Consider the following 27,715-nt stretch of genomic DNA (forward strand, 5'->3'; position numbering starts at 1 on the left):
GCACTAATTTCGTCGTGTGCAGCGCCCCAATCAGCTGTTCGCTAGCTTATATTTGTTTTGATTTGCTCGGCGTGCGTTGGCTTCCCCGGCTCATTATCCATTATCCGGCGAAAATGGGCAAAAGCAAGAAGCAGGTGCGCGAGTTCAATGCCGCCAAGGAGGCTGTGGAGGCCACAAACGCCCGGCTGGACACCTGCAACGATGCCTACACGAGCGGAGCCTTCCAGTACCTGAGATTCCTGGTCCACCTCTTGGCGGCTGCTCAGTTCTCGTATGGGATATACTACCACTACTTCAAGGTGCACTGGCCCACGGACTTGCTGGACGAGGATGAGCTAAAGGCCCGCTGGGGCGGCAAGTTCAAGTACCTCACCTTCTTGGACGTCATTCTGCAAGCCATCTACCACTCGCTGGCCCTTCTGAACGACCTCTTCGGCGATAACAAGGTCTCCGGGGACTCAAAGTCCAGGCTGAGATTGGCGAGGGACTACGTGTTCGCGGCCTTTGCCTTCCCCGTCGCCCACAACGTGTGCCTCTCGTTCTGGGTCATTTACATGTGGGACCGTGAGCTCATCTTTCCTTCGGCGCTGGATGCGATTTTCCCCAGGCAAGTGCAAAGGTTTTTCGGGTTCTCCCGGCTACGTGGCAAGGTGAGAGCCTCCATAGCTGCACAGAAAGAAATGAAGATCATTATTAATTGATATGACGTTTTCTTGTTATAATTCTTATTCTTTTTACGGTCCCCATATAATCCCGGAAAACTCTTCCAACTTTCGGAAATGAAATGGTCTTACATTATACGTTGTTATATGTAATATCATACATTTTCTGTCTGTGTAGAGATTCTTCTGTTTGGTGGTTCTTTTAAAACTGTCTTTATACGATACACTCTTAGTTTACCTGTATTTCCCACCTTTTACAGCTGGCTAAATCACGTCGTGCACACGAATGTGGCCCTTTTGGCCATCATGGACCTGTTTACCTGCTTCCGCCGCTATCCAAGTCGACTGGCCGGCATCACGGGCAACGTCTCCTTCATCCTGCTCTACATCATCTGGCTGCACATTGTTCGATACTTTAGCGGAGAGTGGGTGTATCCCATTCTGGAAGTGCTGCCCGTATACCTGCGCTACCTGTTTCTGGCCCTCCTGGTGGGCTTCAATCTGGTGTGCTATCTGCTCGGAGAGTTCGCCAACAGCGTCGTCTGGGCTCCGGAGTTCAAGCTGCTGACGCAGCAGAAAGTCAAATAGGGTTAAGACTCGAGGATTTAAAATCGGTTTATTAGTTACACAAACGTATAAGATATTTTGTAAACTTATAGGCACTTTTCGAGGTACGATTTGTTTGCCGTGAGAGGCCTATTTTTATCGTACATTAATGTATAATCTAGAGTCTAGTTTAAAGCCCAGTACACACTGCAAAATAAAATGACCAGGAAAATACATTATAATTTCCTTTTCATGGACATTTTGTTTGGCGTGAGTACCAGGGTTAAGGAAACAGTCATTCACAAACGTACACAGAGATTCGAGTGCTTACGAGCTAGATGGGAAGATGGATTTGTATAATAACGTTTGCAGCTTAATGTCTATGAGTATTCGTAGTTCGTCGTTGTAGTTTCGCTTATTCTGCTCAATAAAACAATTAAGAAGAAACTAGGGTCATCGCAATGTAAAATGCTTAAAAACTTGACTCGGTTTTGGTTCTACTTCGGTTACTTTGAAATTCCATATATTTTTGTATAAAATATCACTTCTGTTTCTAACTCTTGTGAACTAATAAAAATTTCTTTGAGTATTTCAAATTTGAGTACTGGTAAATAAGATTGTCAGAACTATTTCGAACGGATTAAAACAATTGAAGCCTGACCGGTTTCATAAAGCATTATGAACGTTAACCGTAATTTTATCGCTTCAAAAAAGAAATAAAATATAATTCGCTTAGCTGCTAACACTAAATTGTGGGGTTAGCAAACTGAATTAGACACTGAATCGAAAAAAAAGTGATTTAAGACCTTTAAATACATCAGATATCAGGCACCTTATTATCGAAAACATTTGAAAAAATTAAAAATCCTGTATATTAAACCCAACAGGATTTAAGAACCTTTGAAGAGTTTAAACAACTTAAGTAAATGCATAAATTGATCATTAAGTCTTGCTATTTTGAGGGAAGCAACAACATTTTGAGTTTGTCGGACTCGCTCATAAACGAGGGCTCCCTGTGATGTCGATGGGTATCGCTCAATAAGGTCTGAAGCTCGGTGCCTCCGCCATCTTCATAAGCTGCCTCATTTCTTTGCCTGCTGGCTGCATTCAGGAGTCGCATAGCTTGCTGCAGCTCCTCGTCTCCATAGCTAGGAACTAGCTCGAAAGGATTAGCCTGAATGCCCACATCGCAGCTGGTTTTGCTGTTCCTGCTCTGGGGTTTGCCCATGGACATTCCGGAACCGGAGCTGTTCAGCAAGCTGCCCACGTCCAGAGCCACGTCCAGTTCCTCGGAGGAGCAGCTGAGGGAGCGATTCCTTACATAGTCCCTCTTGAAATCCAGCTCTAGACCAGTGGTCTTGGGATGGCTCTTGCGGGACTTCCTCGACTGACGACTTCTTGTGGAATTCCGCGAGTGGCGATTACCATTGGATTCATTAGATTTTTTCATGTTTTTCAGGAAATTCGCCACCTGCTTGTTATTTGGTAATTCTTCAATATGGGCTCCATCGTGGTCATCCTCACTGAATTCCTCCTGCTTCACAACCACATTGAGATCCTGAATCTGTAGGGACGCACGCGAGTTCTCCTCCTCTGAACTAGAAGTCATATCATGATTTTGGAGGAAAGGGATTATAAACTCGCCGTTCTTTTGTAGGAATTGTTTCAGAATGTTGGGATCCAATCCGGCATTCGCTGTTCTTCGCTTCATTGAGCTCGTATAATTGTGTTGTTTCTTGGAGCTGTGATGGGCAAACACGCCCACTTTGTGACTAGCATTTGGATAAGTGGTTTTCTTCAGCGCGATGACCTGTGACTCGACCGAGGTACTGCTCTCTCTTCGCCTACTGCTCCTTCCGGTGGCTGCTGCTGTGTAGTCCCTCCCACGGTGAGTTCTCTTGCTGCTGGCGGAGCCTACGTGTTTTCTTCTCGATCTGGATGCCACCTTGGTCTTCATCTCAGCTATTTTCACTGAAACCTGCGAGTCCACCGAATTCCTACGGGATTCAACGGAAACATGACGAACACTCACGCTGAACTCGGAATCCAAAGAATTCTTTCGGGGTCCTTGGCTCGACGAGTTACCTGTAACTGGTACCGTCAAAGCCATGCGCCGCTTTACGCACTGCGGGAGGTATGCAGCCCAAGTCGAGGAGATGTCATTCGTCTCCGAGGAGTTCAGATCGTTCACATCGAAGTTGAGCCCCACGGGATCCGTGTGTGTGTTGTACAGCGTTATGGAGAGCCTGCCCTTGTCCTCGAAATCCTTGCGCTTGGCCCACGTCTGGGCAATGACCTTGTGCTTGGGCATTTTCACTTCTTCGATCACCTCTTTTCCATACTTTCTGCAAGGAACATAAGATGGTCAGTAGATATGTCCCCCTTTTTGCTAAGCGCATTGGAACTTACTTTCTTATATACCGCTTCCAAGTCTCTACTGAAGATGGTGTCCAGCACCAAGTTGACATGACAATTCCAGAGCTAAAAAGGCACAACAAATGCAATTGCAGGACGCCAACACTTGGTCGGTTTTCAATGCGACATGAGCTCTTCTCTTCGAAGACGGACGAAATTTTACAACTGGACGAAGAAAATTTATGCATTAGTTACAAAAAAGTAAAGAACAAGTTGTCAACTTACATTATAAACTGCCTGAAGCTATGGGCCCATTCCTCCGCATGCTTAAACTCGGTAACGTGACAAGCAATGGCCACCAGGATGAAAACCAAAGTGAGCAGCGCACAGACTCCCATGCGCATGATGATTAAATGGATTTTGTTGCTTGCAGAAGTTGACTTAATATCGTTAGCAAAGTGCTTCAGGCCAAAGAGCATTACCATGCCACGGGTGATGAAATAGCCTCCAATAAGGATCACCCCACAGAGCGGGCCAAGAAGAAGTCCTGCCCTCATTGGATGATTAATATAGCCCACAAAGCAGATGCCCACAATGCTATTTCCATCCACCTCACTGAAAGCCATTGTGGTGATAGTGAGAACCAGAGGCAGTGACCAGGCTACCAGGTGGAAGTAGGAACCCTTCTTATCGATGCGATCTTGTACGTGACCCATGGCCCTCCAATGCCAGGCGTAAGTGAGGAACACAAACCAAACCATTCCAGCGGTGAGGAAGTAGTAAACCAGCACAAAGATCACGATGCAAGAGAGATTCTCGCCGGCTGTGGGCTCCGAGTGGCGTAGCGTGCCATCCTTACGGCACACAATGTCCTCTCGCGATCCCGAAGTGAACTGTAGCAGCCATCTGTAAAGTAAAGTTTGGTTACTATTAAAGTTCAGGGAAGATGGAATTCAGAGCTCACCCTACGCATGCAATTAGGAAGCATAGATTTATATAGAACACAATCACAGCAGGGTACTTGTTGGCATTCTTCCAGTCGATGAAGAAAGTGGCCACCACGAAGAGGTTCGAGAGAAGGCACAGACTGCCAGCCCAGCCGATAAGCTTGTGGATCTGCCGGTGCTCATCATCGGTGTACAGCGGATCTTTGCACCGCACGCCGCAGCCCTCGATGCCGGGATAATAGCTAGCCGAAGTATCTGTCGGCACCAAAGGACTTAAGCACTGTCCAGTTCCGTTGAATTTCATTCCTCGCGCTTCGTTTGTGCATTTCGTCGGGAAGAGAGTTTCGTTGCAGCGAAGAAATTTCGGGAAAAACGTTGTGTTGTAAAGAATGCGACAGGGTTCCAAGGTAATGCGGCACATTTCGTACGAAGGCAGGTAGACCATGTCCTGGCCGTTGATTTTCTCGCACTTTGGCTTGAAGACGGCGCACAAGAAGGGCTGTAAATGGATGAAATGTGTTAATCCGGGTTTTAATTATGCCTATACTTTGGAGTTATGGGCGAAAACATTCGGATACCGAAAAATATATCTATCTTTTTATTATGAAAGAAGCATGATGAGGTTTTAGAAAATCTACCTCTTCATTAAATTGCACTATTGCATTCAAAACGAATGACTGTCAATTAAGGGGCCTAACAGATTTCTAATCAACCTCCTTATCGGAAAGTATTGCAACAATCATTAGGTTCATTAGATGCCATTAAGATTCCCCACCTGTATGGCCGCCCAGCACTTGGGCACATGCTTGAGGGCGTAGTAGTCGTTGAGCTTCTCGTTCAGCTCCTTGTCGGTGTGGAAATCGGTGAGATCGAGGCTGCTCAGTTCGTAGGGCAGCTTGGAACCGAAGCAGGTGTTGGTGGCGTTTGAGGTGGGGTAGCAGCGGGCGCGCCGGACGCACTGGATGTGACTGCTGTCCAAGCTGTCGAACCAGGGCTTGTCGTCCCTGCCCTTCTTGGCGTACAGCCGGTAGTTGAGTGTCCCGTTGATGGGCTGCAGTTCCACATCCGTCTGCGTTGCACTCGCTGGCGTCGTGCTGCCAAATTTGGCCAAACTGGCGGATGCCTGGGCGACCACCCACAGGCCCAAGATCACGAGTTCCATGTACTTCCTGCGGGTTAAAAATAGCCAAGTCATTTAAATAGCTCTAGCCATTTATCCGCGGGGAAGCACTCACATCTGCATAATGTTCGGCGTGCGCGGAAAGTTAAAATGTTGCCTCAGCTATTAAAAAACATTAAGTAGCCGCTGCCCTGCGTGAATTTTAATGGGCTGATGGCCGCTCCTTGTTTGGAAGGCTCTTCAATGCATCGTGGCGGTATCTTCGGTGGGATTTCCTGGATTCTATCTGGAGGTCCTTGCAGCGGCTTGTAGGGTTTTTAAGCGGAGAAAAAACACGGAACCAAGGAGGAAAACCAAAATAAATGCGACTCGAATCGCTGGACTGGGAGCAGAAGCAACAAATGTGCGACCGTTCCGCGCCTGTTTAAATATACCTGCGATTTATCGGGCGGCTATCGATTAGTTTCGACCAGTGCTGCAAGGACATACAATTAGTAAGACCTACCAGAAGTATAGGAAATACATAGGAAATAAAAAATAAGCTAGTCAAGAATAGGCGTAAATTTAATTAGTTAAGCCTAGTACTCAGATCGGCTAAGGGTTTCACTAGTCGAAAAATCTTATTCTTTTTAGTGTGACCGAAGTTTTCAAAGTTCACCCGCCATACATGTGGCATGGTCTTACTGTCAAGCAGCTGGGCTGTTGTCAAACGGAAAACAAATCAATTGGAGCAATTTAAAAAAGAAGAGTCTGCTGGTGCACAAAGAAATTAAAATAAAAATAAATGAAATTTTCAACGAATGTTTTTATTTATGTAAATTAGAAGTTTAAGGCTTCCTTCTCGTCCCACGGATGCTTCGCCATCTTTCCCGCGCCATCTGTAGTCCAGTTCCGAGCTGGCCAATAATGGCTGGTGATGGCTCCTCCAGCTGTCCCTTCGCGGGCGACCTTATTTCCTCCTCCCTATAGAAGCCGGTGCATCCTCTACCTCCGCTGCATCATAGCTGCCAAGTAGCTGGTGAAGGAGTCCTCAATGGAGAGCTCGTTGGAGATCGAGCGATGTCCCATGTTCCTTCCCACTGGGATTCTCTAGTGGATCTCCTCCAGTGCTTCAACTATTCAGCGGAGTTGCCCCGTTGTGGTATTGCTTCCTGTCGGTCAAGTCCCACAATAATGGGCAACAGCTTGGATTGGGCGTCCTTTTTCATCTGCACTGACCTTCCTTAGCCGTTTTGGGTGTTTTTCTTCCATTTTTAATTTTTAAATTCCCCACCGCCTCTGCACGAACACCGCCAAAGATCAAATTTCTTATTCTTTGGGCCGCGGCTAACGGCGTTCATCGAAAATTCACTCGCGAAATCTGGTATTTTTCTGGTTTTCCTTAGCTCATCTGAGTACCGCGCTGAAAAACAGACCCGACGAAAAGCGTTAGCTACGTATTTGCCTCTCGCTCACTCCTATGGTTAGCTCGCGGTTTTCGTCGATGTGAGTACTAGGCTTTAAAGGAAAATTAATATTATCTAAAATAATTTAAATATTACGGAATTCTGGCAAGGCTGGTGCGGTGGTGTATTTTCGCAACGCCAGCGACGGGCACTCTAGAACGCGCAGTATCGATAAACATCGCGATAATACCAAGCATTAGATGTATTTTTTACATCCCTATATTATCCCAATATTATTTCACGGTCCAAAAACACGGAAAACAGGGCTTGGGGCTCGCATAAACGCAATTAGAAGTCATGGACGTTGCCCCCGCACCGCCCGTTAACTCCGGCGGCGATCAGAAGGTCCAGCAGACGCCGATCAGCCCCCATCCGAATCATCCGAACCAAGCGCCGGCCGCAAACGCAAAGGCAACAACAATCGAAAATGGTGTACAAACAGGAGGAGCGAAAAAGCCAGAGAGTTGTGGTGAGAAAGCACCCGGATTGCGGATTTGTTTGTGCAATTTGTCTAGTTTACCCAAATGTTTAACCATTGCTTTGGCCCGCAGAACCAACACATTCCACTGGGACGGGCCAGAAGGAGAGGGACGAGGGCAAGCCCAAAACCGAGCTGGCTGACAAAGTATTAATTACCATATGCAGCGCCGATCGCAAGGTCAAGAAGACCTTTATGTCCTTGCCCACGCGAAAGGATGTGATTGATAAGGGTAAGGAGTTAGGGAGTACTTTTATTAATTAATGCTTTTCTAAAGGAGTTTGAACAGTGTATACTTAGAACCAATTTTGCCCAGTTGGAACTTATTAACTGGTAAACTTAAGGATCCCTAGAACATTTTATTGGTTTTTATAATAGTCAATAGCTTTAAAAATCAGAACAGTTCATGCATTTTTCAAATTTAAAAGGTTTAACATTTGTATTAAAAAAAGGAAAAAATCGAACTGTTAAATAATATTAAATTAAATGTTTAAATCATAGTTGGAGCTTCTTAAATATTAAAGCATTTAATATTATTTTAAAAGTAAATACTAACACATTTTCTTTACCCCACGATAGCCCACAAATACGGCCTGTGTGGCAGCACAATTGTCCTGGAGAGCAATGGCTGCGAGATCTGCGAGGACGACGTGCTCCTGTTCGCCGCCAAGGAGAAGATCCTGCTAATGCTCCTCGCCGAGTCGGAGGAGTATGTGGTGCTGCCGCCTCCATCGCCGCTCAATCGATCCGAACGCGCCGGCAGCTCGGTGGATCCCAGCTTCTATGCCAACAACAGTATTGTGTCCAACCCAAACGATTCGACGGTCTCCAATGACGAGACCCTGTCGCTGTCCAGCGTAACACCTTCGAGTGCAAAGAATTCGGCCTTGTTCAAGGAGTTCTCGATACCCTGGAGTAAGGTGCCTGGGGACATAATGAAGCTGCTAAAGGGAAAGGGTAGTTTGGGCAAGCGCCTGAATACCCTGGCCAATGTCTTGGTGGAGGCCCTCCGTGAGATATCTGCCCACATCCCCATTCGGGTTTTCCGGCAGGTGGCCCAGCAGGCTGCTGAAAAGTACCCCGACTCTTTGCTCGAGAAGGACCGTGAAGGTCAGTTCATAGCCACCACGCCGCAGTCGCTCATCTCCAAGATGATCAACCGGAACAATGCCCTCAACAAACCGCAAAAACGTGGCAGTTCGGGAACCTTCGAGATCCACATCTCCAGCAAAAAACGAAAGTTCGGAAGCGGTGCCTCCAATGGCGACGCCAAAGCACTGGCCCTCAATAGGGATCTGGAGCAGAAAAAGGAACTACTTATCTCCAGCTACCGCGGCAGTTCCCCCCTGGAACAGTCCACCATTATCGAATATATGAAAGAGTGCTTTCCGCTGCAGCGCTCGTTCTTCAATAACAGCGAAAAGATCCCGGACATCACGGCCATCAAGGACAATTGGCCATATATTTTTGACAAGGCGGTGCTGTACCAGCACTTCGAGCTGCTCATGTCCATCGATCCCCGAGCTTTGGAGAAACGCTTGGCCGGTGAAAAGGAGCGTTTCTTCAGGTTCTTCAAGAGTTCGAAGAACAAAAAAATCAGCGCTCTGGAGGAGACCAACGCAAATTTGCTGCGTGGCATAGCGTATCATTTCAATGAGGATCCCGACTACATCTTCAAGCACCTGGAAAGCGGTTCCCTCAACAAGGAAGCGCTGCAGAGCATGAATCCCACAAACGCCCCTTGGGTGGCTCTAGTCAGTAAGTAAAAAGCTTAAACGCCTTCTGGTTTTGATTTCAAAATAATAACCTTTACCTTCCAACAGATTCGCCCATAACAACGGCCGACGGCGTGGAATCGCAAATAGAGGCCAAGGTTTACATCGAGGGCCAGGTGATGGCCACGTTCGCCGCCAAGGACGACGACCTGCCGGACATTCTGGCCCAGCTGATCTGCTACTACTATACCTTTAACATGATGTACCCCAAGGAAGCCAATCAAACACTCGAATTTATCGTCGTTTACTTTCTGCAGCACTCGCCGGAACAAGCGCGATCGGCCAAGAAATCGGTTACCACCAACGGCAAGTTTAACCAGCTAATCGCCAAGCTGGCCAACGCCAATGGCTGAATATTCGATATGGACTTGGCTGGAACCATCGCGCTGCGGGCGTCGCTTCAATCTCCTCTTGCTCCTCCCGCTGAAGGAGGAGTCGAATTCTGTTTAGTTTATTTATTTTCGCCGACCTATTCCACATGTATTTGTACCACTACTTTTAAGATTTGCATAAAGTGTGTAGTAATGTTGTGTATACATTTCTGATTTGTCACCCGATCAACCATCTTTTCATTTTTTTTAGCAGGGCTAGCAGTTCTTAAATTTTATTGTTTAGATCATATTGTTAAATGACATTTATGATTATTTTTCATTCCTCTTGCGAAATGGATTGTCGCCATTTTGCCTTTTTTTCTTTGAAGTGCCTTCCTTGTTATCGAGCATTTTCTGGAAGGGATTGCTTTCCTTTCCTTTGGACTTCTGCATAATAGTCGGGTGTCTTTTCAAATCACTTATGGCAGACCGAAGGTCTGCATGGCGCTCCGATACCTTTACGCCCAACGTGAGCTTTCTCCTGTAAAAGTCGCGCTCCTTGAATGAGAAATTCTTAACGGCCGTGGGAAATTCTCCCTTGGAAAAGTCGCACTGCCACAATCGGGATTTCTCCTGCGACGACGCACCACCTTTCTTGGGTCGTTCCTTCTTGGAAGTGGAGGGTGCGTTCTGATCCTCGTCAAAAGACTCCCATTTGGTGGCCTCCGATCGGTTGGCTTCTATGATGTTTCGCCGGTGGTTCTGCTCCCGCTGCTGCATGAATTTCTTGGCGTCCTCGTTGTCCACATCGAGTTGTCCACGATCCTCGGAGTCGTCAATGATGTCGTTCTTCACGTGCTGCCATGGTTTCGCGGTGGCCTCTGGCACGGGCGGCACGAACGGTTTATCGTACTTCTTGGGCTTGAATTTTTTCGTGCCCCAGGTTTTGGAGCGATTTTGCAGCTCTTTCCGGTGTTTCGAAATCGTATTATTATTCTGTTTCATTTCGGTTGTTTTGTTATTTTTCTCCGAATTTATGGTGCTCCACACATGCTATTAGAGGTGACAGTTTCAGAGCGGGTCCAAATTATCGAAATTTTCTGGCGAAAGCCTTAATTATATATTAAAGCAATCCACTTCTTACGATTTTCTTTTTAAGTTATTTAATATTGAGTGTTTTTAATACTTATTTCTTATTACTTATTACGGCAGGACTAAAATTAAATTTAAGCTGGCTATTGATAACAGGCAGATTTGGCTTGAAAGAAGCTAGGCCGTAAGCGCTACTGCTTATCGCTTTTTATCGATACCGCCAATCGGCTCAACACGTGCGCCGCGGCTAGCGGTGCGGTTTAGTTAAAAATTCAGGATGCAAAACGGCGGGGGACATTCCGGCTGGGACAACTCATCAGGAGGGGACCGACACCACTTCTTTGCCGAGGGGTACAGCCAGCAGCAGAGGCGCAGCGGTGGCGGCGGCGGAGGAAACCAGAGCCAGAACAATAACAATTGGTTGGACAGAGGAGCAGGTGGCCAGAATGGGAACGCTTTCAACAAGTTCAGGGACTCCCAGCAGCCGCCCAACAATCAGCAGCAGCAAAGCAGGAGAAGTGGCAGAAGAAATAAAGGAGGAGGAGGAGAAGGTGGTGGTGGAGGAGGAGGTGGTGGTGGACGAAGAGGCGGTGGAGGAAGAGGTGGTGGTGGTGGTGGACGAAGAGGCGGTGGAGGTGGTGGAGGAGGTGGAGGAGGAGGCAAAGGCAGAAGGGGAAACAGGGGTGGTGCACGCAACAAGTCATGGCACGGCAAGGACACGCATGTTAGTCCTAGCCAAAGTGACATGGTGTACTTCGATAACGGGGGCGACTTTACCGACAATCGCCCCCTTCCTAGCACCTCTCCTGCGCCCTCGTCTGTCAGGCAGGAGAGCCTGCCACCTGCCAACTTCATTGCCAACCCACCGCCTCCACCTGAACCAGCACCTGCGGTCTCCATTTCGCCAGAAGAACCCACCGTGGCTATCATCAACATCAAGAAGGAGAATGACCTACTGAAGCCCAAGCCACAAAGGAAACCGGTGGTCAAACCGGAACCCAAGTCTCCTCCAAAGAAGGAGAGCTCCTCAAGTTCTTCGAGCAGTTCGGAGGACGAGTCCGAGCCCGAACCAGGAGAAATGGTGGGCAGCACTAAGACCGTAGTCGTGACATCCCCGCAAAAATCAAAGACTAGCAAGTCGGTCGTGGCATCCACGCCAAAACCGAAGTCTGTCGAATCCAGCTCCGACTCCAGCTCTGATTCCGATGACAAACACAGTCGGCCACCGGCCAAGAGTAAAAAGGTGCCGAAGGAAATAAAGGCCGAGGAGGATGTGGTCTGCATGGGTTCTCAGGAGCGGATGTTTACCATTACCGATGAGGAGGAGAGCAGTGAGCCCGAAGAGGAAGAGGTCAAGAAGGCAGGAAAAGGAAATAACACGAGCAAAACCGTCGATGTGTGTGGAATCTGCGATAGGAAGGTATACAAGCCATAGGGGATTCATATTAAATTACTAAAAATATAACTTTCAGGGCCACACCTCCTTCCAGTGCCAGATGATCTGTCGGAACTGCTCCGGTAGGTATCATGGCCTCAAGAACTGCCCGAATCCGCCCAACCTGAACATTGCCATGCAGTCGTTCATGGAGTTTGTCATGCAGCAGATGACCGTTTTCCATAGCGACCAGCGATTTGCCTTTCCTGCTGGCACTGTCGCAGCTCCAGTTTCCGAGCGAGCTCCAGTCAAGGCCAAAAAGGACAAATCTATCAAGAAGGCCAAGAAGACGCCACAGAAACGGATGAAGGTGGAGGCGAGAGATCCAGAAGAGGAGGAAGACTCATCGTCGGAAGCGACCGAAGCCAGCAGCGAGAGCGAGGATTCAGAGTCCAGCGACGAGCCGCAACCAGCTCCTGTGTCCAAGCAGAAACGGAAGCGCGGCTCAAAGGCCCCCGCCGCAGCTAGTCTGGCACCTCCAGTGTTCCCATTTCCACTTTTGGGCGCTCCGGGCGCCCCTTACAACTCTATGATGTATCCCTATGGGACGCCTTTCAGTTTTCCCAAATAAGTACCACCTAAGTTTATTGTAGATGATCGTACAAGCATTAGTTAGTATGTTAACAAGATGTTGAACAGAAAAGGCAAACGTTTTTATTTTAAAATTAAAAAAAAATTGTCTTTTTTACTAGTATAAATTTCTGACAGCTTTTTGCGGGTCAAATTGAAAAACCTGTGGCGAAACCTCAACAAAAATTTTAAAAATGATTATTTTCCCTACTAAAATTTGATTATCGATAATAGATAAGAATTCGACATCCCTGGCTATCGGAGTCTATCAGACTGTCCACCCCTGGTTGTTTTGCCAGCTGTTGCTTCCATGCTTTTGCACAAAAAGTCCATTTATCAGTGAAATTCGACAAAAACTGACGAAAAATAGTGATAATTGATTGATCGACTTCAACAGTTGCTACGGTGAGTGTTTGTTTGACCTATTACACATTGAAATCCCTAAGAAATCACGAAAACATTGGGTTTCTTTTTAGAACCTCTAAGCAGGTTTGCCTTTAACAGGTGTGTTAGCTTAGTGTTTTTGAAATAATAACACTATTGAACACATACAACAATTTATAACCACAAGCATTTGCAACGAAATCGAATGAAAACTTGGCACATAAATTTAGGACATATTACATCGACTGTCAAAAAAGTGCCTGAAATCCCAGCTTACACATGTAATTTATACGAATTATTTTGCGCAAGAGATAGGAAATCCATCTGGGACAGCCCCTGCTCCCCATCGGCGTGGCGTGTCAGGATCCTAGGGTATGCACAAGGCCAGAGCCTCGCGTTCCATCTCGGTGCCGCAGGAGACGGGGTGGTTCTGGCCCCGGGGATCGACGCCCGGCCTGAGCAGCGTCTGCTGCAGCTCCCAAATGATCTCGCAGGACAGAACGCTCACGGCCAGCTTCAGCACCGACTGGTAGTTGAGCGGGTTAACCGCGTAGCTGAGGATGCCTCTGGCAATCTGGTCGAACAGGTAGTTCCTGTCCAGCAGCAGCAGCTCCTCGCGCACCTCCATCATGCGGTTCTCGAAGTGACACTGAATGGCGGCAAAGACCAGCTTGTCCAGGCCCACCAGCAGGTCCCGCTTGAACTTCACAAGGTAGTGCTCTATGAACACGATCTGGTTGCGATTCAGGTGTGGCAGGCGCACCTTGTCCTGGATCACCTGCTCCCCGATCTGGCTGACTACCAGCGAGGCCAGGGATCCCGCCGGCGTGGCCCGTCGCTCGCCACACGGACGGATGTCCACGAACGGATGAATCTCGTAGCTGCCCACGCCAATGGTGCTGGCCACGCCGCTGAAGGAGACGTGGGAGGCGCGCGAGTGGTTCTTTGGCGGCTTCGCCACCGACGGCGGCACCTCCATGGCCTTGTGGTCCCTGGCGAAGCCGATGATCTGATAAGCTTTCTGCAATAGGAGAGAATGAGCAAGTGTCAAGGATCACTACAATCAACCACTTACATAGTGAACATATTTCTTGGCATCGCAAACGAAGTCCTTGATGCGCGAGACCAGCACCTGCAGGGCGCACTCGTCCTCGCTGAGATCGTCGTTTAGGCCAGATATAATGTAGTCGAGAATGTATTGCGCAGCCTTGTAGATGGGGTCATCTGGAGCGAAGGTGAGAGCCGTCTGACCCTCCATAGCAATGGCTGCATTCAGGGCGTAGCAGAGCTCACTGTCCAATAAACCCTCGAAGGTGGCCTGGTACTCATCGCAGAAGGATGGTTTTCTCTCCTGAAGAGTGGACTTCTTCTTCTTGCGACGCTTTCTCTTCGGCTGGCGAGCAGCGGCGGCCTTGTGAGCTCTTTCCTTAATCTCTTCCTGAATCCGCTGCCACTTTTCTCGGTAGAGAGCCTTGTGCCTTTCTATGAATGCCTCGCGCTCCTTTTCCACCTCCTGTAAAAGGTAGTTGATCCTGCGCTGATTGGCAATCCGCTCATCCAACCTCTTTTTCCACGACTGAATCTGGTGCTCTGTGTTTTTCACCAGCCTCTGTTTCCTCAGGATCCGCATGTTCTTGTTGAACCGATCCTTTTTGAACTGGAAGAGCTTCTTCTGCTTGATCAACAGCTTCCGCATCAGATCCTGACACATGCTTATGTGGGCGGCCACTCTCATATTCGTGAGCATCTTGCGGTGCTCCAGCAACATGTTCTGCATGGTGGCCAGGTTCTCCAATCGCTTGAACTTCTCGTACGTAATGTTCAGCAGGTGGACCTTCCTCTCGTGGCGTTCCTGCTCCTGCAGCTGCTTCCTGGCAAGAACCTCCTCGGTGCACTGGTGCCGGGCTGCCAAATTCTGGTGGTCCTTCTTCGTGATCGACTCCGCATTCGCTATTAGCATCCGATCGTATTGCTCCGACTCGCGTCGCTTGTATGCCTGTAGGATATAGTACAGCTGCGATTTGTGCAGTTCCTGGCGGTGCTGGTTGAAGTCCTTCAGATTACATATCACATCGTTGTCCTGCGTAATCTCGCCGTTTTCCCGCAAACGCTTTAGATTACGTTCGTTGGAGTAGAAGGTCTTCAGATTGGAGTCGTGCAGTGGATTGTACTCGGGGATGTGCTCGGTAACAGAGCTCTCGAACTCCTGCTTACCACTCTTGAACTGGGGTAAAATGCAGATTATATAAAAATGCAAGGTGATATAGAAAATGTTTGGTGCTTAAAGTGAAAAATGTACATATGTATGCTTATATTAATTAAATCTTATGAGCTTGAAGCCTATCAAATTATAAATGCATAAAGAATTACTGGAAGTTCCACTTACATCCTGTCCGATCTTGTTCTTGGAGAATATGACCTGGTTCCCGGGACACTTCAGCATAGGCAGTTTGCAGTTGAGGGGAATCAGCTCCCATCCGGGCAGACTGTTGATAGGCAGCCCGGTCTTGAAGGAAATCATCTTCAACAGGGCCGGGTTCCCGGACACCTTATTCCGGCGCGGCAGCGACAAAATATCGATCATCTTGGCGCTCTAAATTTACTGTACCCTAAATTATTCGTGTGTTCAACTAACATTTATTCTCTGAGCGTTTTGTGAAAACTAACTCCAATGGGATATCAAATTTTAAAAGTAAGTAACCTGCCTACTTTTATATTATTGTTTCCTTTTTTCAAGGCTTTAAGAAAAAGCTCTTAAAATTGGTAAACATTTTATTAATGGGAAGGGGAAAAATTCCCACGGTTCAATGAAAGTGCTTAGGTTGCTTATCAAAGCTTTTCTTGTTACCGGTGTATCCTTGTGTTGGGTGGAGGGTGGTGGTCCTGTTCTGTTTTGTTATCGTTGCCAAGAGGCAATAACACTGAACCGGAAACCCAAGAAAACTCAATAAATTTTCCAGCAAAATTGAATAAAATGTGGCATTGACTTGTTTACAAACCGCGAGACTTGTGAGTCTTGGTTTTATAAAAACCTTTTATTTTTGTGATGTTGAAATATATATTTCTGAAATTTATTTAATAATAATAAGTTTTTTTAATAATATGCTTTAATAATAAAACATTATTTACTCATTAAGCATTATTTACTCGTATAAAGTTAAATTAATTTTTGAACTAATCCCAATCCCACGGTTTTATGGCAGCCGTCAAGCGATACCCCTAATTTCGTCAACTTATCGTATGCAAAATAAGCATACTTTGGCTCTTCAATGATATCCCGAACGCGCAATTTTGGTGTTTGTTTTGGTAATTTACGTTTCGATTTTACGAGGCAAATCCGGGATCGCAACCCGCATCATTAGATGTGCTCTAGCAAATTCCCGGCCGTTTGTCTGGGGCTTACATAAATCCTCGGCCGACTATCCGTATCCATCCTTCGTTGTCTCCGACTCGGCTTATGTTCCACCCGCTTTCTGTGGGGATGACCTCGTTTGAACATCTCTAGATTACGGGCATCGCGAGCATAAATATTTACCAATCGTTCGGTCAGGCGACGGCATGTCTGCATGGGTTTTTCCTTGGAAAAGTCCACCCACTCTCGTGTATCTTCCATGTAAATAAAATCACATCAAGTGCTGAAATGTACTCGCTGCAGTACGTGCTCCAAATATTCTCTCGAGTGTGCTTTCCATTTCATCTAACACCTATGGCGTCCCTTTTTACTTCCCGACCCCTCTGTCGATGGCATAAATAAAGAATGATGCTGGTATCCCAAAAAAAAAGGAAAAACTGTTGGGGAAAACGAAAGGTGCGTGCCAATCTCCATCGGCCTTTCAAACTCTCCTGTCCCATTTAACGTTATATAATAGTTACTTCCTGCTTCAAAACGAGTCCCGAGGGATGGCATCGTGAGTCGTTGGGCTAACAAGCCAATAATCCTTCGGGAATAAAAAAGTAGCATACCTTTTTGGGCTCCAGCTATACTTGCAGAAATGTATCTTCGACTTTATAGAGACTTAAATACAAGAATAGTCCGCTTTCTTAATGCATGTTCAATCTATATCATTATTACAAAAAAACATACAAATTGATCTTAAAATCTTTCATATTTACAAGTACGTTAACCGATGTTTTTAAAGTTTTTAAGTTAGAACGAATAACAGATATTGGTAAATCACATCTTAACCGATCACGAACATACATATCTCCCATGCTGAACCACCCCCAAAACTTCCACCGAAAACATTCAACGATTTCGTTGGAGGGGGTGCGACATCCCCCTCAGTTCCCATCAGTTGGTATGTTCCATTTAGTAGTCTGGACGATAAAACGGTTCTCAAAGAATGAAATAGGTACATACATATGTTTGGAAATATAAATAGAAAATAGTTGAGGAATAAATAGTGTAACATTAAGTAAACTCAAAACCCCTGTGCGAAAAAAGCCACTGATTTAAATCCCCCTTGCTCTCTTCATCTAACTAACGGCACCGGCAAAACCGCACACAGCTGTCTTTAACTCTCTCTATCACTCTCATCTGGCTTGTTACCACCAAAAATTGAATTGACAAGCGGCCACTTTCCATTGGGAAGCTTTCAGCCTTCAATCAGTTGAAGCAACTCATCGAATCACTTTCAACGGGAGAGGCTTTCTCTCGCACTTTCTCATTTGGCGTTTGAGAGCGACTTCGAACCAAGAGAGGGAACTTGGGTTTGGAACACCAGTGCACACCGATATAGTTTCTTGGGTTACAATATATAATGTTTTAAGTGAGGAACATTTTTTAAATGTATTTTGTAAATATCCATAATAAAATAAGAACTAAACAGGGATCCTTTTGAGATCTACCTCTAAGATACATTTTTTTATATGTTCGCTTTTGTGGTTAAACAACAGTAATAATTGGTATTTGGATGCTTTAAGAACTCGGAAGGATTGTCAAACCTTGTCGAACATGAGCTGCACTCAGAAAAACAAACAAGAAAACTTGTCGTAAGCATTAAACTTAGGAGACTTGAAAGACTCGCATCTCTAATTTTTATAGTATTAAAATTCATGTTCATATAAATTTAGTGAAACTAATCTTTTGTCTTTAATAGAAAGGTAATATTTTTCCCAGTGTTGCAGCACGGTTCGCTTCAATTGAGCGCCGTGAGCTTCCAAGTTGGTTACTCTGCGTGGAGTTGGTTCGTTTGGTCGCGTCGGTTGAAGGAGTCGGTTGTGCGATTTGAAGCGCTCCAGTAACGGTAAACGCGAACGCCATCGCATTGCCTGTTTTACTGTTATTTTAACTCGGGAAGCCTGTGCCTTGTGTATCTGTGTGTGTGCTCGCCTGTCTCTTTGTACATATGTGTGGGAGTCAAACAAATAGCAAAGCGAAAAGGAAAATCATAGAGCAGAAATTCCGAAAAAAAGGGGGTGGCGACCATCCTGCTTTTCTGCGCCCGCTGCCAGTGTAACCACCCCCTCACAGTTACACCAACAAAAACAACAGCCACAACAAGGACTTGAGAGTAAACGCGAAAAACAAAATACATTCACGTATGAACCGTTAACTGCGCCATTCAGAAATCGCAACAACAAATAGAAAATATCAAAGGCAAAACAATTAAATTGTGTGTGTAAGTGCCAGAGAGAGAGAGAGCACAAAATCAACAACAAAATCGTTTGGAAAACAAACAAAAGTGTAAAAGGAGTTGGTGAATAATAACACAAGTTGGGTACCGCAAAAGAGAAAGCCAATAAAAGGCTGTAATAATAAAAGCCAGACAAAGTGAAAAAGGACAAAATCATAAAAAAGGACATTAATATTATACTGGACTCTTGAGAGAAAATGATATAAAAGTTAAGCACCAAATCAAATCAATTTTCAAAGGATATTTTTTACAAGTAACCCAACCATATTGAAAGCAAATAGCAAAATTTAGCATTTGAAATTTAACATTGTGGTAGCAAGTGAAAAATAGTTTATTACAAAAAAGAAAACAACTTTAAAAACCCGTTAAAACGACAGTCCAGCTCTGTTATCTTTTGTAATCCCAAGTCGAACTTTAAACCATCGAAACATGCTGAAAAACCGCTTGGGAATTATATGAACGAGGATAGGCCTCCACTGGATTGCATCATCCGTCGAGGGCGTGGCTTAGCATCGACTGTAATGTACAGCTGCCAAGCAGGACCTTTCATCACTCACACATCATCATCATCCTCATCATCCGAGCCATCTTCTCCAGACCCAACGACACGATGTCCACAACAGCAGCTGGTCTAAAGCCGGGACCCAAAGGAGCCAACGGAGTCGGGACGGAGACGGACCACATCATAACCATCACCACTGCCAGCCTGACGGAGACCTTCATCGAGGAGCCCGTGAAGGGAGTCGCCACTCCGGTCAGTAAGCCAAAGTCCTCGGGAAGCGGGGATCCACTAGAGACCATCACCTCCGGTGACCAGAGTGAACCGAGGAGAAAGAACCAGCCCTTGTGCCGGCTATCCCAGCTGGTGAGCTACCAGAACAACATCGCCGATGTCCAGCATCGGAAGGGAAGACGCCTCCACGGACTGCAGCTGCCACTGCATCCTCTCCAGCTTTTTGGCTGGCTGGTGCTCCTCCTGTTTGGAGTGGCCAGCTACTGGGTGCTCATTCCGGCCTTTCATGCCCGCATTCAGGGCCCACTGTACGGTCTGATCACGGGCCTCTACCTGGTGCACATCGCCTCCCATTTGACGGCCCTGCTGACGGATCCGGCGGACAAGGAGCTGCGGCGGGTGCATCGCAACGACCGGATCGTCCCGGAATTCGACCGGACGAAGCACAGCCACGTGATCGAGAACGGGCGGTGCCATCTGTGCAACATCCGCACATCCTCCAGCCGCACCAAGCACTGCTCCGTGTGCAACAAGTGCGTGGGCAAATTCGATCACCACTGCAAGTGGCTGAACCACTGCATCGGGTCGCGGAACTATGTGGCCTTCCTGATGTGCGTGGTCAGCGCGGTGGTGGCCACCCTGGTCATCGTGGCCGCCGTGGTGGCCCAGATCGTCTTCTACTACGTCCAGCCGGAGTGGCTGAGCTTCTACTGGTGTCCCATGGACGCCAGCCACCCCATGGAGGGCGGCGACTACATAAACCTCACCCTGAGCCTGGGCAACGGCACCATGATGCTGCTAGAGCAGCAGCCGGCGGTGGAGGAGGAAGATCGTCAGGAGTTCCTGGACGAGGAGCTGGCCAACGTGACCATCTCCACACTGCCCACCCTCTTGGAAAACTTTACAGCCCTGATAGAGGCTAGCACCACACAGTCTGGGACGAGCCTCTCCAATCACACCGTTTCGCAGCCTGTCATGGGCGGGATTGGAGTCAACGAGACCATCTTCCTGTTTCTCCTGGGCGTTCTGGGCCTGCTCGCCGCCGTGAGTGCGGGACTACTGCTGCACCTGTGCTTCTTCCACATCTACATCTCGTTTTTGGGACTGACCACCTACGAGTACATAAGGAACCATCGGCAGGCCCAGGAGGCCAAGACCAAGCAGCTCCTGGAGGGAGCTTCCAGCGTGGGTGTGGCCAAAAATGGGAGCGTACACTTTTCGGCCTCCTTGCCCGAACCACATAATCCGTCCAAGTCGATGCCAGGTGGCCAGCAGCTGTACTGCTGCTCCAGTGCCCCTCATCCCAGCCAGCAGTCACAGGAGGCGGTGGGGCAAACAGAGCAATCCCTTCGCTTGCACTGCTGTGCCAGCTCCAGGGAGTTTCACCAGAGCAGGCAGGCTATCTATGTGTGCTCGCTGCTGGAGGAGACTGTGCCGCAGATTCAGGTCGAGCAGGACACGCTCAGTAGCTTCCATTGCTGCTCCAGCTTTGCGGCCAGTTCCCTGCAGCGCAGGGTCAGCTTGGCCAAAGGATCGCTAATCTCGGCCGAACCACGTCCACAGAGACCGGCCACCTATCTGCAGTACACCGAGCAGTGCACCCTCTGCACCTTCCGACTGAGAAGGGGATCCTCGGAGGCCGTGAGCAGCGCCGGTGGCAGTAGTAGCACCCGCACCCTGACCAGCCAAACCGGGGGCTCCTCCTCCTCAGCCACCGCAGCTGGGAACATCTCGAAGCATCAGCGTTGGCGGAGGAAATGGAATTGCTGCGCCTCGGTTCCGGATAGCCCCGATGTGCCCAACGATCTCCTAGCTGCTCTTACGTTCCGTGAACGCGAGGAGGCAGCAGCAGCGGCCAAACTGAATGCCCAGGAGCTGCCCATACAGTTCATCCGCACCCTGAACGGCGGCCTGGACCAGGAGCTTCCGCTGAAGACTACGACAACGGCCACTCCGACGCCGCCTAGGAGCTCCCGACTTCGTCACATGCTGCGGTTGCTGGGGCGCTATCGAAGACCACGCTGTCGCCATGGGGCCCATCATGGAATCGCGGCCAAGGAGCACCAGAATCACGGTGGCTCTGCCATCAAGCAGAATCAGATTCGTCCGCTGCAACTGCAGGCGGCTGGGCGGGGCTACGCCAACTCCACGGCCACGCCCACACCGCCAGCCAGTTCGCCGAGCAGGAGTTCCCTGGAGAGCAGCGAACTGAGCACCAGCACGAGTCCCTCGTGCGGCAACAGCAAGGAGCTGATGCTGCTGCCCACATCCGTGATAAGGGACGACAGCGTGACCACCTATACGCTGACCCTGCCGCCCGCCCTGCCGCCGCCAACGAGGAGGAAAATGAACCAGACCAGTCAGGAGCTGGCGGAGCTGGCCGAGACACTGGGATTTGCCAGCAACCTGCAGCACAATCAGCACAGCAGCCAGACGAACAGCCGGACGCTGCCCAGTTTGGGGAATGTCTACCGCCGGCAGAGGCGGAAGCACTTCCTGCGAACACGATCGCCCACTCTGTCGCCCATCCACGAGTCCGGCCTCTCGAATCCAACCTCGCCGCAGCCTCTGAGGCACCTCCACCACCAGAACCTAGCCAACTCGAACTCCAATCCGGCCAAAGCCACGTCCTCGCCGCTGCTTAACCGCAACTCTGGGAACTCCTCGGCGCTTCTAGTCCAGAATCTGTGCAGCTTGGCAGGGGAAACGCTGAGGAAGACCGCCTCCAACAGCTCCCTGCAGAGCCTCAGCTCTAATTCGAGCAGCACCTAGAATCGAGTGTCCTTGATGGTTTCTGTTTGGTCCCTAGGTTAGACTTAGCTATAGCCCTAGCCTTAGTATTCCCCGCAATCCAGGCAGTTCTGTTGGATTTCCGGAAATCAATTAATCCGCAAATAAGCATCGAAAGTCATAACTGAAATCAATTAAGCACGAGGAGTGGGAGTGGGGTTGGAACTGGGTGGTGAGCTGTCAGGGCCAGAAGGAAAGGAAATTGCCTTTGATGCGATGCGGTTTCATGGCCAAACTTAATTACCGCTTTTGGTCAGGGCTCCTTTGTTTGAGTCTGTGGATTGCATATTTGATTTATTAAGAGTCTGATGTGGAGAGCTAATAGGAAAGATTGGAATTTTTGCTATAAAAAGCCAAGTTATTAGTTTTACTTCTATGAAGAGCGTTTTGTTACTCCTTAAAAACTATTTGATTTATGAACTACTTAATAAGTTTAATGTGTTGTTAAATACGAATAACTCATATGGTATCTATCTATCATAAACTAAGCTTATTGGAAGCATTCCAAAAGCTCATTCTGTTTTTCTTAATCTTTTCAAATATTTACTTAAGTTCCTAATCTTGACATAACACACTAAACTAAGAAAATATTGGTGTTTATTTTGATTTATTAAATTCTAACAGCTGCATAAATGACATTACGTTTATCTTAATACAATCTTATTGATTTCTGTTCTCTAAATCGTCTATTTATACTTAATCCACATTCCCATCGACATTCCTTGCATTTTCTATTTCCATCCGGAAAACATCGTCAGTCCCTAACTGCATCGACTGTTTTTCCCCCAAACTAAACAAGTCTTTGGCATCCTTTGAATGACTTTGCAGTTGAATTGATAAAATATGCAACAGCATGTGCCGAAGAGTTGGAGTTGGGTGCTCTACCCCCTAGAGTTTACTCACTTTTTTCCACACCCACCCCTTGGATGGTATTGATTTTCATTTTGGAAAATGTGCGAGCGAAGGCGTCGGGTGATTACGTATTGTATCTGCAGCTGAAGCTTCGCTGTATCTGTATCTGAATCCGTGTGGCCGTGTATCTGGCAGCCAGAAAAAAAGAGGGGAAGGAGCGAGGACACAACTGCAGCATGTTGCCAAATAGTTACGCAAATGTTTTCATTCGATTTAAATTCAAGTGCCGGGGAAAACCCAGCCAACTGCCGATGGCAATTGTCAGGGGCTCTAAACTTGATTCTGACGACTGTCTCTGGGCCCATTAAATATGCCGAAGCTGAATAATTAAGGCGGCACAAGTCAGGAAAACAAGGTCTGGAAAGCGGAGAAATGGAAATGCGTCAAAGCGGGATTGGATGGGATTGAGTTCATGTGCTCATCCTGCTCAGTTGTCAGTGGGGCAGCTATCGGGGCTAAAAGGCAGTGATAGGTATATGGATAGACAGCCATAACGACTACGCACATGACACTCCGGGTACCAGGTGGCGGTGGTCCTGCTGGTCTTTATCACCCCCCCAGACAGTCGGCGATTCGTGTTATTGAAACTGACAGCAGAAAGAGTCCATTTTTAACCGGTGAAGAGCAGGTGGGCAAGTGGGGAGTGGCAGCGGTGTCAGGTGGATGGGTTGGAAAGAGAATCGCTTTGAGCACAGGAAGTGGCCGTCGAGCTGCTCGGGGCGGAGTGTGATTAGTTTTTCTTTTAGTGGCCATTCCGAATCAATTTATGCTAACCTCAATCACAGAATCCATACTCTCGGTTTAAATGTGTTTATTCATGTGATGGGTTATCAATTGGCTTCTAAAAATACAATTTCCGGTTTAAATATGTTTAAATATTTGAAATTAAACAAATGGCGGCAAATAAGCTGGGAACTTAACCAGAACCCATTTAATTTATGGCTCAAACTACTTAAAAAGTTGTGCAAATATATTCTGGGGCAGTGTGCACGCCATACTTTTCAATACTTTTGTACTATTAATCAAATTGGAAAAGGTCATCCGAAGTTTCGAACAATACAGCCCTTAAAGTTTCAAATAATTACTCTATACTTAACCACCGAACTTCAGACTACTACCCATTAACTTTAAAACATGATAAATTTGTTTTCAAAGTTGTAAAAGTTTTCCGCCAACATTCTACTTAAAACAGAGTTAACTTTCTACTTATCCTCTTTAAAGTGTCATCCTTATAGCTTGTGATGACATAATCCTAAATAAAATCAGGGGTATTAAATTAGTTTTACTTTTGGCATATTGCAAGTTTGTTTTTTCCGCATAAAGTTTTGTTTAAACTAGTTGGCATAATATAATATGGTTTACAAATTATTCTCTTTTTATTCGCTGGTATACCAATTAGTTAATTTAACTTCCCAGTGCACTTTGTTTGTATTTCGGTCACCCTGTCGGCGGATTGAGGCCAAAATAAATGGCAAGTTAATTATAGAGACCCCATTCTTTGTAACACACGGCAAATCAACGCGACTTGACTGCAAATACTGTGCCTCTCGGGGATGGGGACACCCATGGATACCTGAATAGATGGATACGGTGGGAAGGAGGCGGCCAGAGGGAGTGTCATTGAGCCCGTGTCTAGAAAGACGCGACTTCCGGAAGACTGACAAGCATTTTTGCAGGGTGCTCCCACTCGGTTCGAGTTCAGTTCGTTTGCAGTGACAAGCGACAGACGCCTGGTAAATGACTGAAAATAACATAATGCAACGACTATAAATGGATTTTCAATGCAGACTTTGCTGCACCGACAGCTGGAGCAACAATTTTCTCGCCTTTCTTATTTTCCTCGTTTATTTCCGCAAGCAAAACACGCTGCATACTTTTGAGGGCGCTTCTGTGGCTCCGTATCTGTGGGCGCTTGTTTGTGTGACGGTGTGGGTGTTCGGTTGTGCTTGTGTGTGTGTATGTGTGTGGAAATGTTTAATTTGATGGCACTTGGCGTTAACATTTGGAACTGCACCTGCTGCCTGGAGACACACGAGCACAAAAGCCGCGTGCTTCATTACGTATCCGACATGTGTGCCACATATATTATGCTATTCGTGTTTTGTTTCACAGCAGAAACGATAATGGCCGACGATTGTGACGATTCCATGAATAGCACGCACATATACGACGTTACGGAATTGGAATTTTCCTTTTTTGTTCTTAGTATACATTTCCTTGGTAGTTCCAACTAACCGAAAATCCATTATGAGAGTTATACTTACAAAATGGTAGCCCCAAATTGATTTCAAATTGATCGAAACGTTTTATGTATTTATTATATAGCAAGAATCCCAACATATTTCATATCTGCTTCTCTATTTCAATGTTATTTGATACGTTTTCACCGTTCTTTTTCATTCTACCCCCAAAGAAATCTTCTTTACTTTGTGTACACTCTGTGTAGCAAGATAGCTCCCCCAAATTTGAATTTTAAATAGGAACCACCAAAGTGGCCATCTTCCTTGCTCCTTACCCCACCAAACGCAATCTTTTCCTTTGGTTTTCCATTCAGCATTTTTTCCTTTTCTGGCGCCGCCCATGTATACGAAATGCATATATTCATCCGGCTGTCTGACCATCCAGTCACACTTCAGAGGCGTCTGTCCAGGTGCATGCACCCGAGTGCCTGGAGACACCTGGAGGATCTCTGTGTTCTGTGGGCGAAAGCTTTCAGATGGCTATGAAAAGATAAAATACGGAATGTGTGCGTATTTATTTGTATAAAAATAAATTCGACTTTAATTGCATGTTCGTGTCATGTTCCCGCGCTTCTGGCTCCTGGCCACGCCCCCCAGAATGGCCAGGGAGAACTGCCAGGCAACGCCCCCGAATTTTCAGTTTGATTCCCGCTTGTGGAGTTTGTTTACAAGACATAAAGCAGAAATGTTCTGGGTGAAATGGGGACTGGGACTTCCCCAGTGGAGTAACTTTCCCTATGGCAACAAATGCAACGCTCTTGTTGCTTTTGTTGCCCTGGTTATGGCCGTGCATCAATTATAAAACATTTTCTTGTTGCCGTTTCAATACTGCTTTGACATGCAAGCCGAAAATGTTTTGAATTTTTGGTCGAGAGACAGGGAAACACTGAAATTAAAAACTAACATAAAAGAATTAAGCTCGAATATTATTGTTGTTCTGTGCATCCCAAAACTGATGTTCTAAAACAGGAATACGTATTGTAACTTCTTTAAATTCTTGAAGTTACCAGTTATTTTTTTCTTGTGTAAAAGCAACATGTCCTTTGGAAATTTGCCTAATTTCTCAGATTGCCTGAAGGAGAATTTTACCCTTTCCATGGTTATGTCAACGAATCATGATTGATTGGGCCTGAATTGGGTGCGATGTCTCATCAGTCCAGACAGTTGCCTTCGCCTCCAAGTGCCTCCGCCCTTCCCCTTCCTTTTCCAGGTTGTTATTAGCAATGGTAGTTAGGCTAGCTCCAACTCCCACTCCACCCAGTCCTTTTGTTTTTCCTGCGCCCTGCAATGACATTTTCAGCTGCTTTGCTTATCCCTTTTCGCTGGTTCAACGAACTTCTGGCTCTCGGCTCTTTTGTTGAATTCTCAGTCAGGTGGAATATTCAGAACACACAGACATAGGTGGATCCGACCGCCCGGCCGCCCCTCTAATATGCTTTTCAATTTAGTTAATGACTTTCCAGATAGGCCCTTGAACCGATTTGTGGGTAGGTCCCTCTGCAACTTAGGCTAAAACAAATCAACAGAGAAATATAAGAAATGTGTACGAGACTGCAAACGTGGTGGTATGGAAATTGGGAAAGGATTGTCAGAAAACAAACAAAAGATTGAAAAATAAAACAATAATTATATTAATTTAGCCCAGCCAATTAAGTGCGAAACTTAGAGCACGATTATAATAAATCTATTTTGATAAAATGTGCAGTTAACAAAGTCCATTAAAGAAAATATTTTAAATGAAAATTAAAGGAAAGATATTTACGAGTATGCAAAACAGATATTTGAATAAACTGAAACAGGATTAAGGCCAAGATAAGTGTGCTGTAGAAATGAGTTCAAAACATTTGAGGACATGCTTTGTACTGTAAAAATATAATAAAATAATAAAGATGGTTTAATCTAAAATATAATGTTTCGTTTGATATTTTTGTAGAAGCTAAGAGACTTGTAAATCGCTGAATCGCAAAAAGAGCGAAGATACTAAAGTGAAATAAAAACACCACAACAAGCTGGCAATAAAACTATCATTGGCCACCAGGTGGCAAATGGGCGGGTCATCATTGCTGATTGCCGTGGCTCAGAGGTCGCTTCTGACCCCTTTTCGTTGGCACTTTAAATATTTACCAGGCCGGCCGAATGGAGAATAGTTTGTGGGGCTTCCGAGCGGCTTTGGGATATTGCCCCGGACGTGTTGACAATTTCATCGGGCGCAGTGGCTCCACTTGCAGAACTTGCTTCACGTTGCGGTCATTATGGTCGAGTTACCTGCATCGTTTGTTCGGCG

The 27,715-nt window shown here is 46.7% G+C and overlaps 8 protein-coding genes across 8 annotated transcripts in view; 5 read left to right on the top strand and 3 right to left on the bottom strand.

The window, feature by feature from the left end:
• The first annotated feature begins 43 nt into the window (after positions 1-43).
• LOC119546543 (androgen-induced gene 1 protein) lies at positions 44-1,677 on the top strand. Its single transcript, XM_037852891.1, has 2 exons — positions 44-607; positions 923-1,677. The coding sequence occupies exons 1-2, from the start codon at positions 114-116 to the stop codon at positions 1,248-1,250; spliced, it is 822 nt and encodes a 273-aa protein (XP_037708819.1). The 5' UTR covers positions 44-113; the 3' UTR covers positions 1,251-1,677.
• LOC119546542 (protein smoothened) lies at positions 1,253-6,040 on the bottom strand. The gene is made up of 6 exons (XM_037852890.1): positions 5,746-6,040; positions 5,286-5,679; positions 4,528-5,009; positions 3,849-4,469; positions 3,618-3,788; positions 1,253-3,553 (listed from the first exon to the last, which is right to left on the bottom strand). The coding sequence occupies exons 1-6, from the start codon at positions 5,751-5,753 to the stop codon at positions 2,161-2,163; spliced, it is 3,069 nt and encodes a 1,022-aa protein (XP_037708818.1). The 5' UTR covers positions 5,754-6,040; the 3' UTR covers positions 1,253-2,160.
• Positions 6,041-7,259: 1,219 nt separating this feature from the next.
• Positions 7,260-9,885, top strand: LOC119547891. Its single transcript, XM_037854928.1, has 4 exons — positions 7,260-7,544; positions 7,627-7,785; positions 8,133-9,311; positions 9,377-9,885. Exons 1-4 carry the CDS (start codon positions 7,373-7,375, stop codon positions 9,679-9,681), a joined length of 1,815 nt encoding a protein of 604 aa, XP_037710856.1. The 5' UTR covers positions 7,260-7,372; the 3' UTR covers positions 9,682-9,885.
• Positions 9,886-9,900: 15 nt separating this feature from the next.
• LOC119547892 lies at positions 9,901-10,721 on the bottom strand. Its single transcript, XM_037854929.1, has one exon. The coding sequence runs from the start codon at positions 10,642-10,644 to the stop codon at positions 9,970-9,972; it is 675 nt and encodes a 224-aa protein (XP_037710857.1). The 5' UTR covers positions 10,645-10,721; the 3' UTR covers positions 9,901-9,969.
• Positions 10,722-10,955: 234 nt separating this feature from the next.
• On the top strand, positions 10,956-12,809 carry LOC119548518 (protein mushroom body miniature). The gene is made up of 2 exons (XM_037855808.1): positions 10,956-12,151; positions 12,204-12,809. Exons 1-2 carry the CDS (start codon positions 11,009-11,011, stop codon positions 12,735-12,737), a joined length of 1,677 nt encoding a protein of 558 aa, XP_037711736.1. The 5' UTR covers positions 10,956-11,008; the 3' UTR covers positions 12,738-12,809.
• Positions 12,810-13,013: 204 nt separating this feature from the next.
• LOC119546011 (tRNA-dihydrouridine(16/17) synthase [NAD(P)(+)]-like) overlaps positions 13,014-27,715 on the top strand; it is a 32,141-nt gene continuing 17,439 nt past the window's right edge. The window contains exon 1 of the mRNA XM_037852014.1: positions 13,014-13,141. The gene's annotated coding sequence lies outside the window, so the exon portion shown is untranslated. The remainder of the gene's footprint in view (positions 13,142-27,715) is intronic.
• On the bottom strand, positions 13,282-15,789 carry LOC119546010. The gene is made up of 3 exons (XM_037852013.1): positions 15,507-15,789; positions 14,196-15,344; positions 13,282-14,141 (listed from the first exon to the last, which is right to left on the bottom strand). The coding sequence occupies exons 1-3, from the start codon at positions 15,702-15,704 to the stop codon at positions 13,488-13,490; spliced, it is 2,001 nt and encodes a 666-aa protein (XP_037707941.1). The 5' UTR covers positions 15,705-15,789; the 3' UTR covers positions 13,282-13,487.
• LOC119546009 lies at positions 18,326-27,443 on the top strand. The gene has a single exon (XM_037852011.1). The coding sequence runs from the start codon at positions 19,367-19,369 to the stop codon at positions 22,259-22,261; it is 2,895 nt and encodes a 964-aa protein (XP_037707939.1). The 5' UTR covers positions 18,326-19,366; the 3' UTR covers positions 22,262-27,443.

Source organism: Drosophila subpulchrella, chromosome 2L, assembly GCF_014743375.2.
Source record: "Drosophila subpulchrella strain 33 F10 #4 breed RU33 chromosome 2L, RU_Dsub_v1.1 Primary Assembly, whole genome shotgun sequence".
In the NCBI taxonomy this organism is placed as follows: domain Eukaryota; kingdom Metazoa; phylum Arthropoda; class Insecta; order Diptera; family Drosophilidae; genus Drosophila; species Drosophila subpulchrella.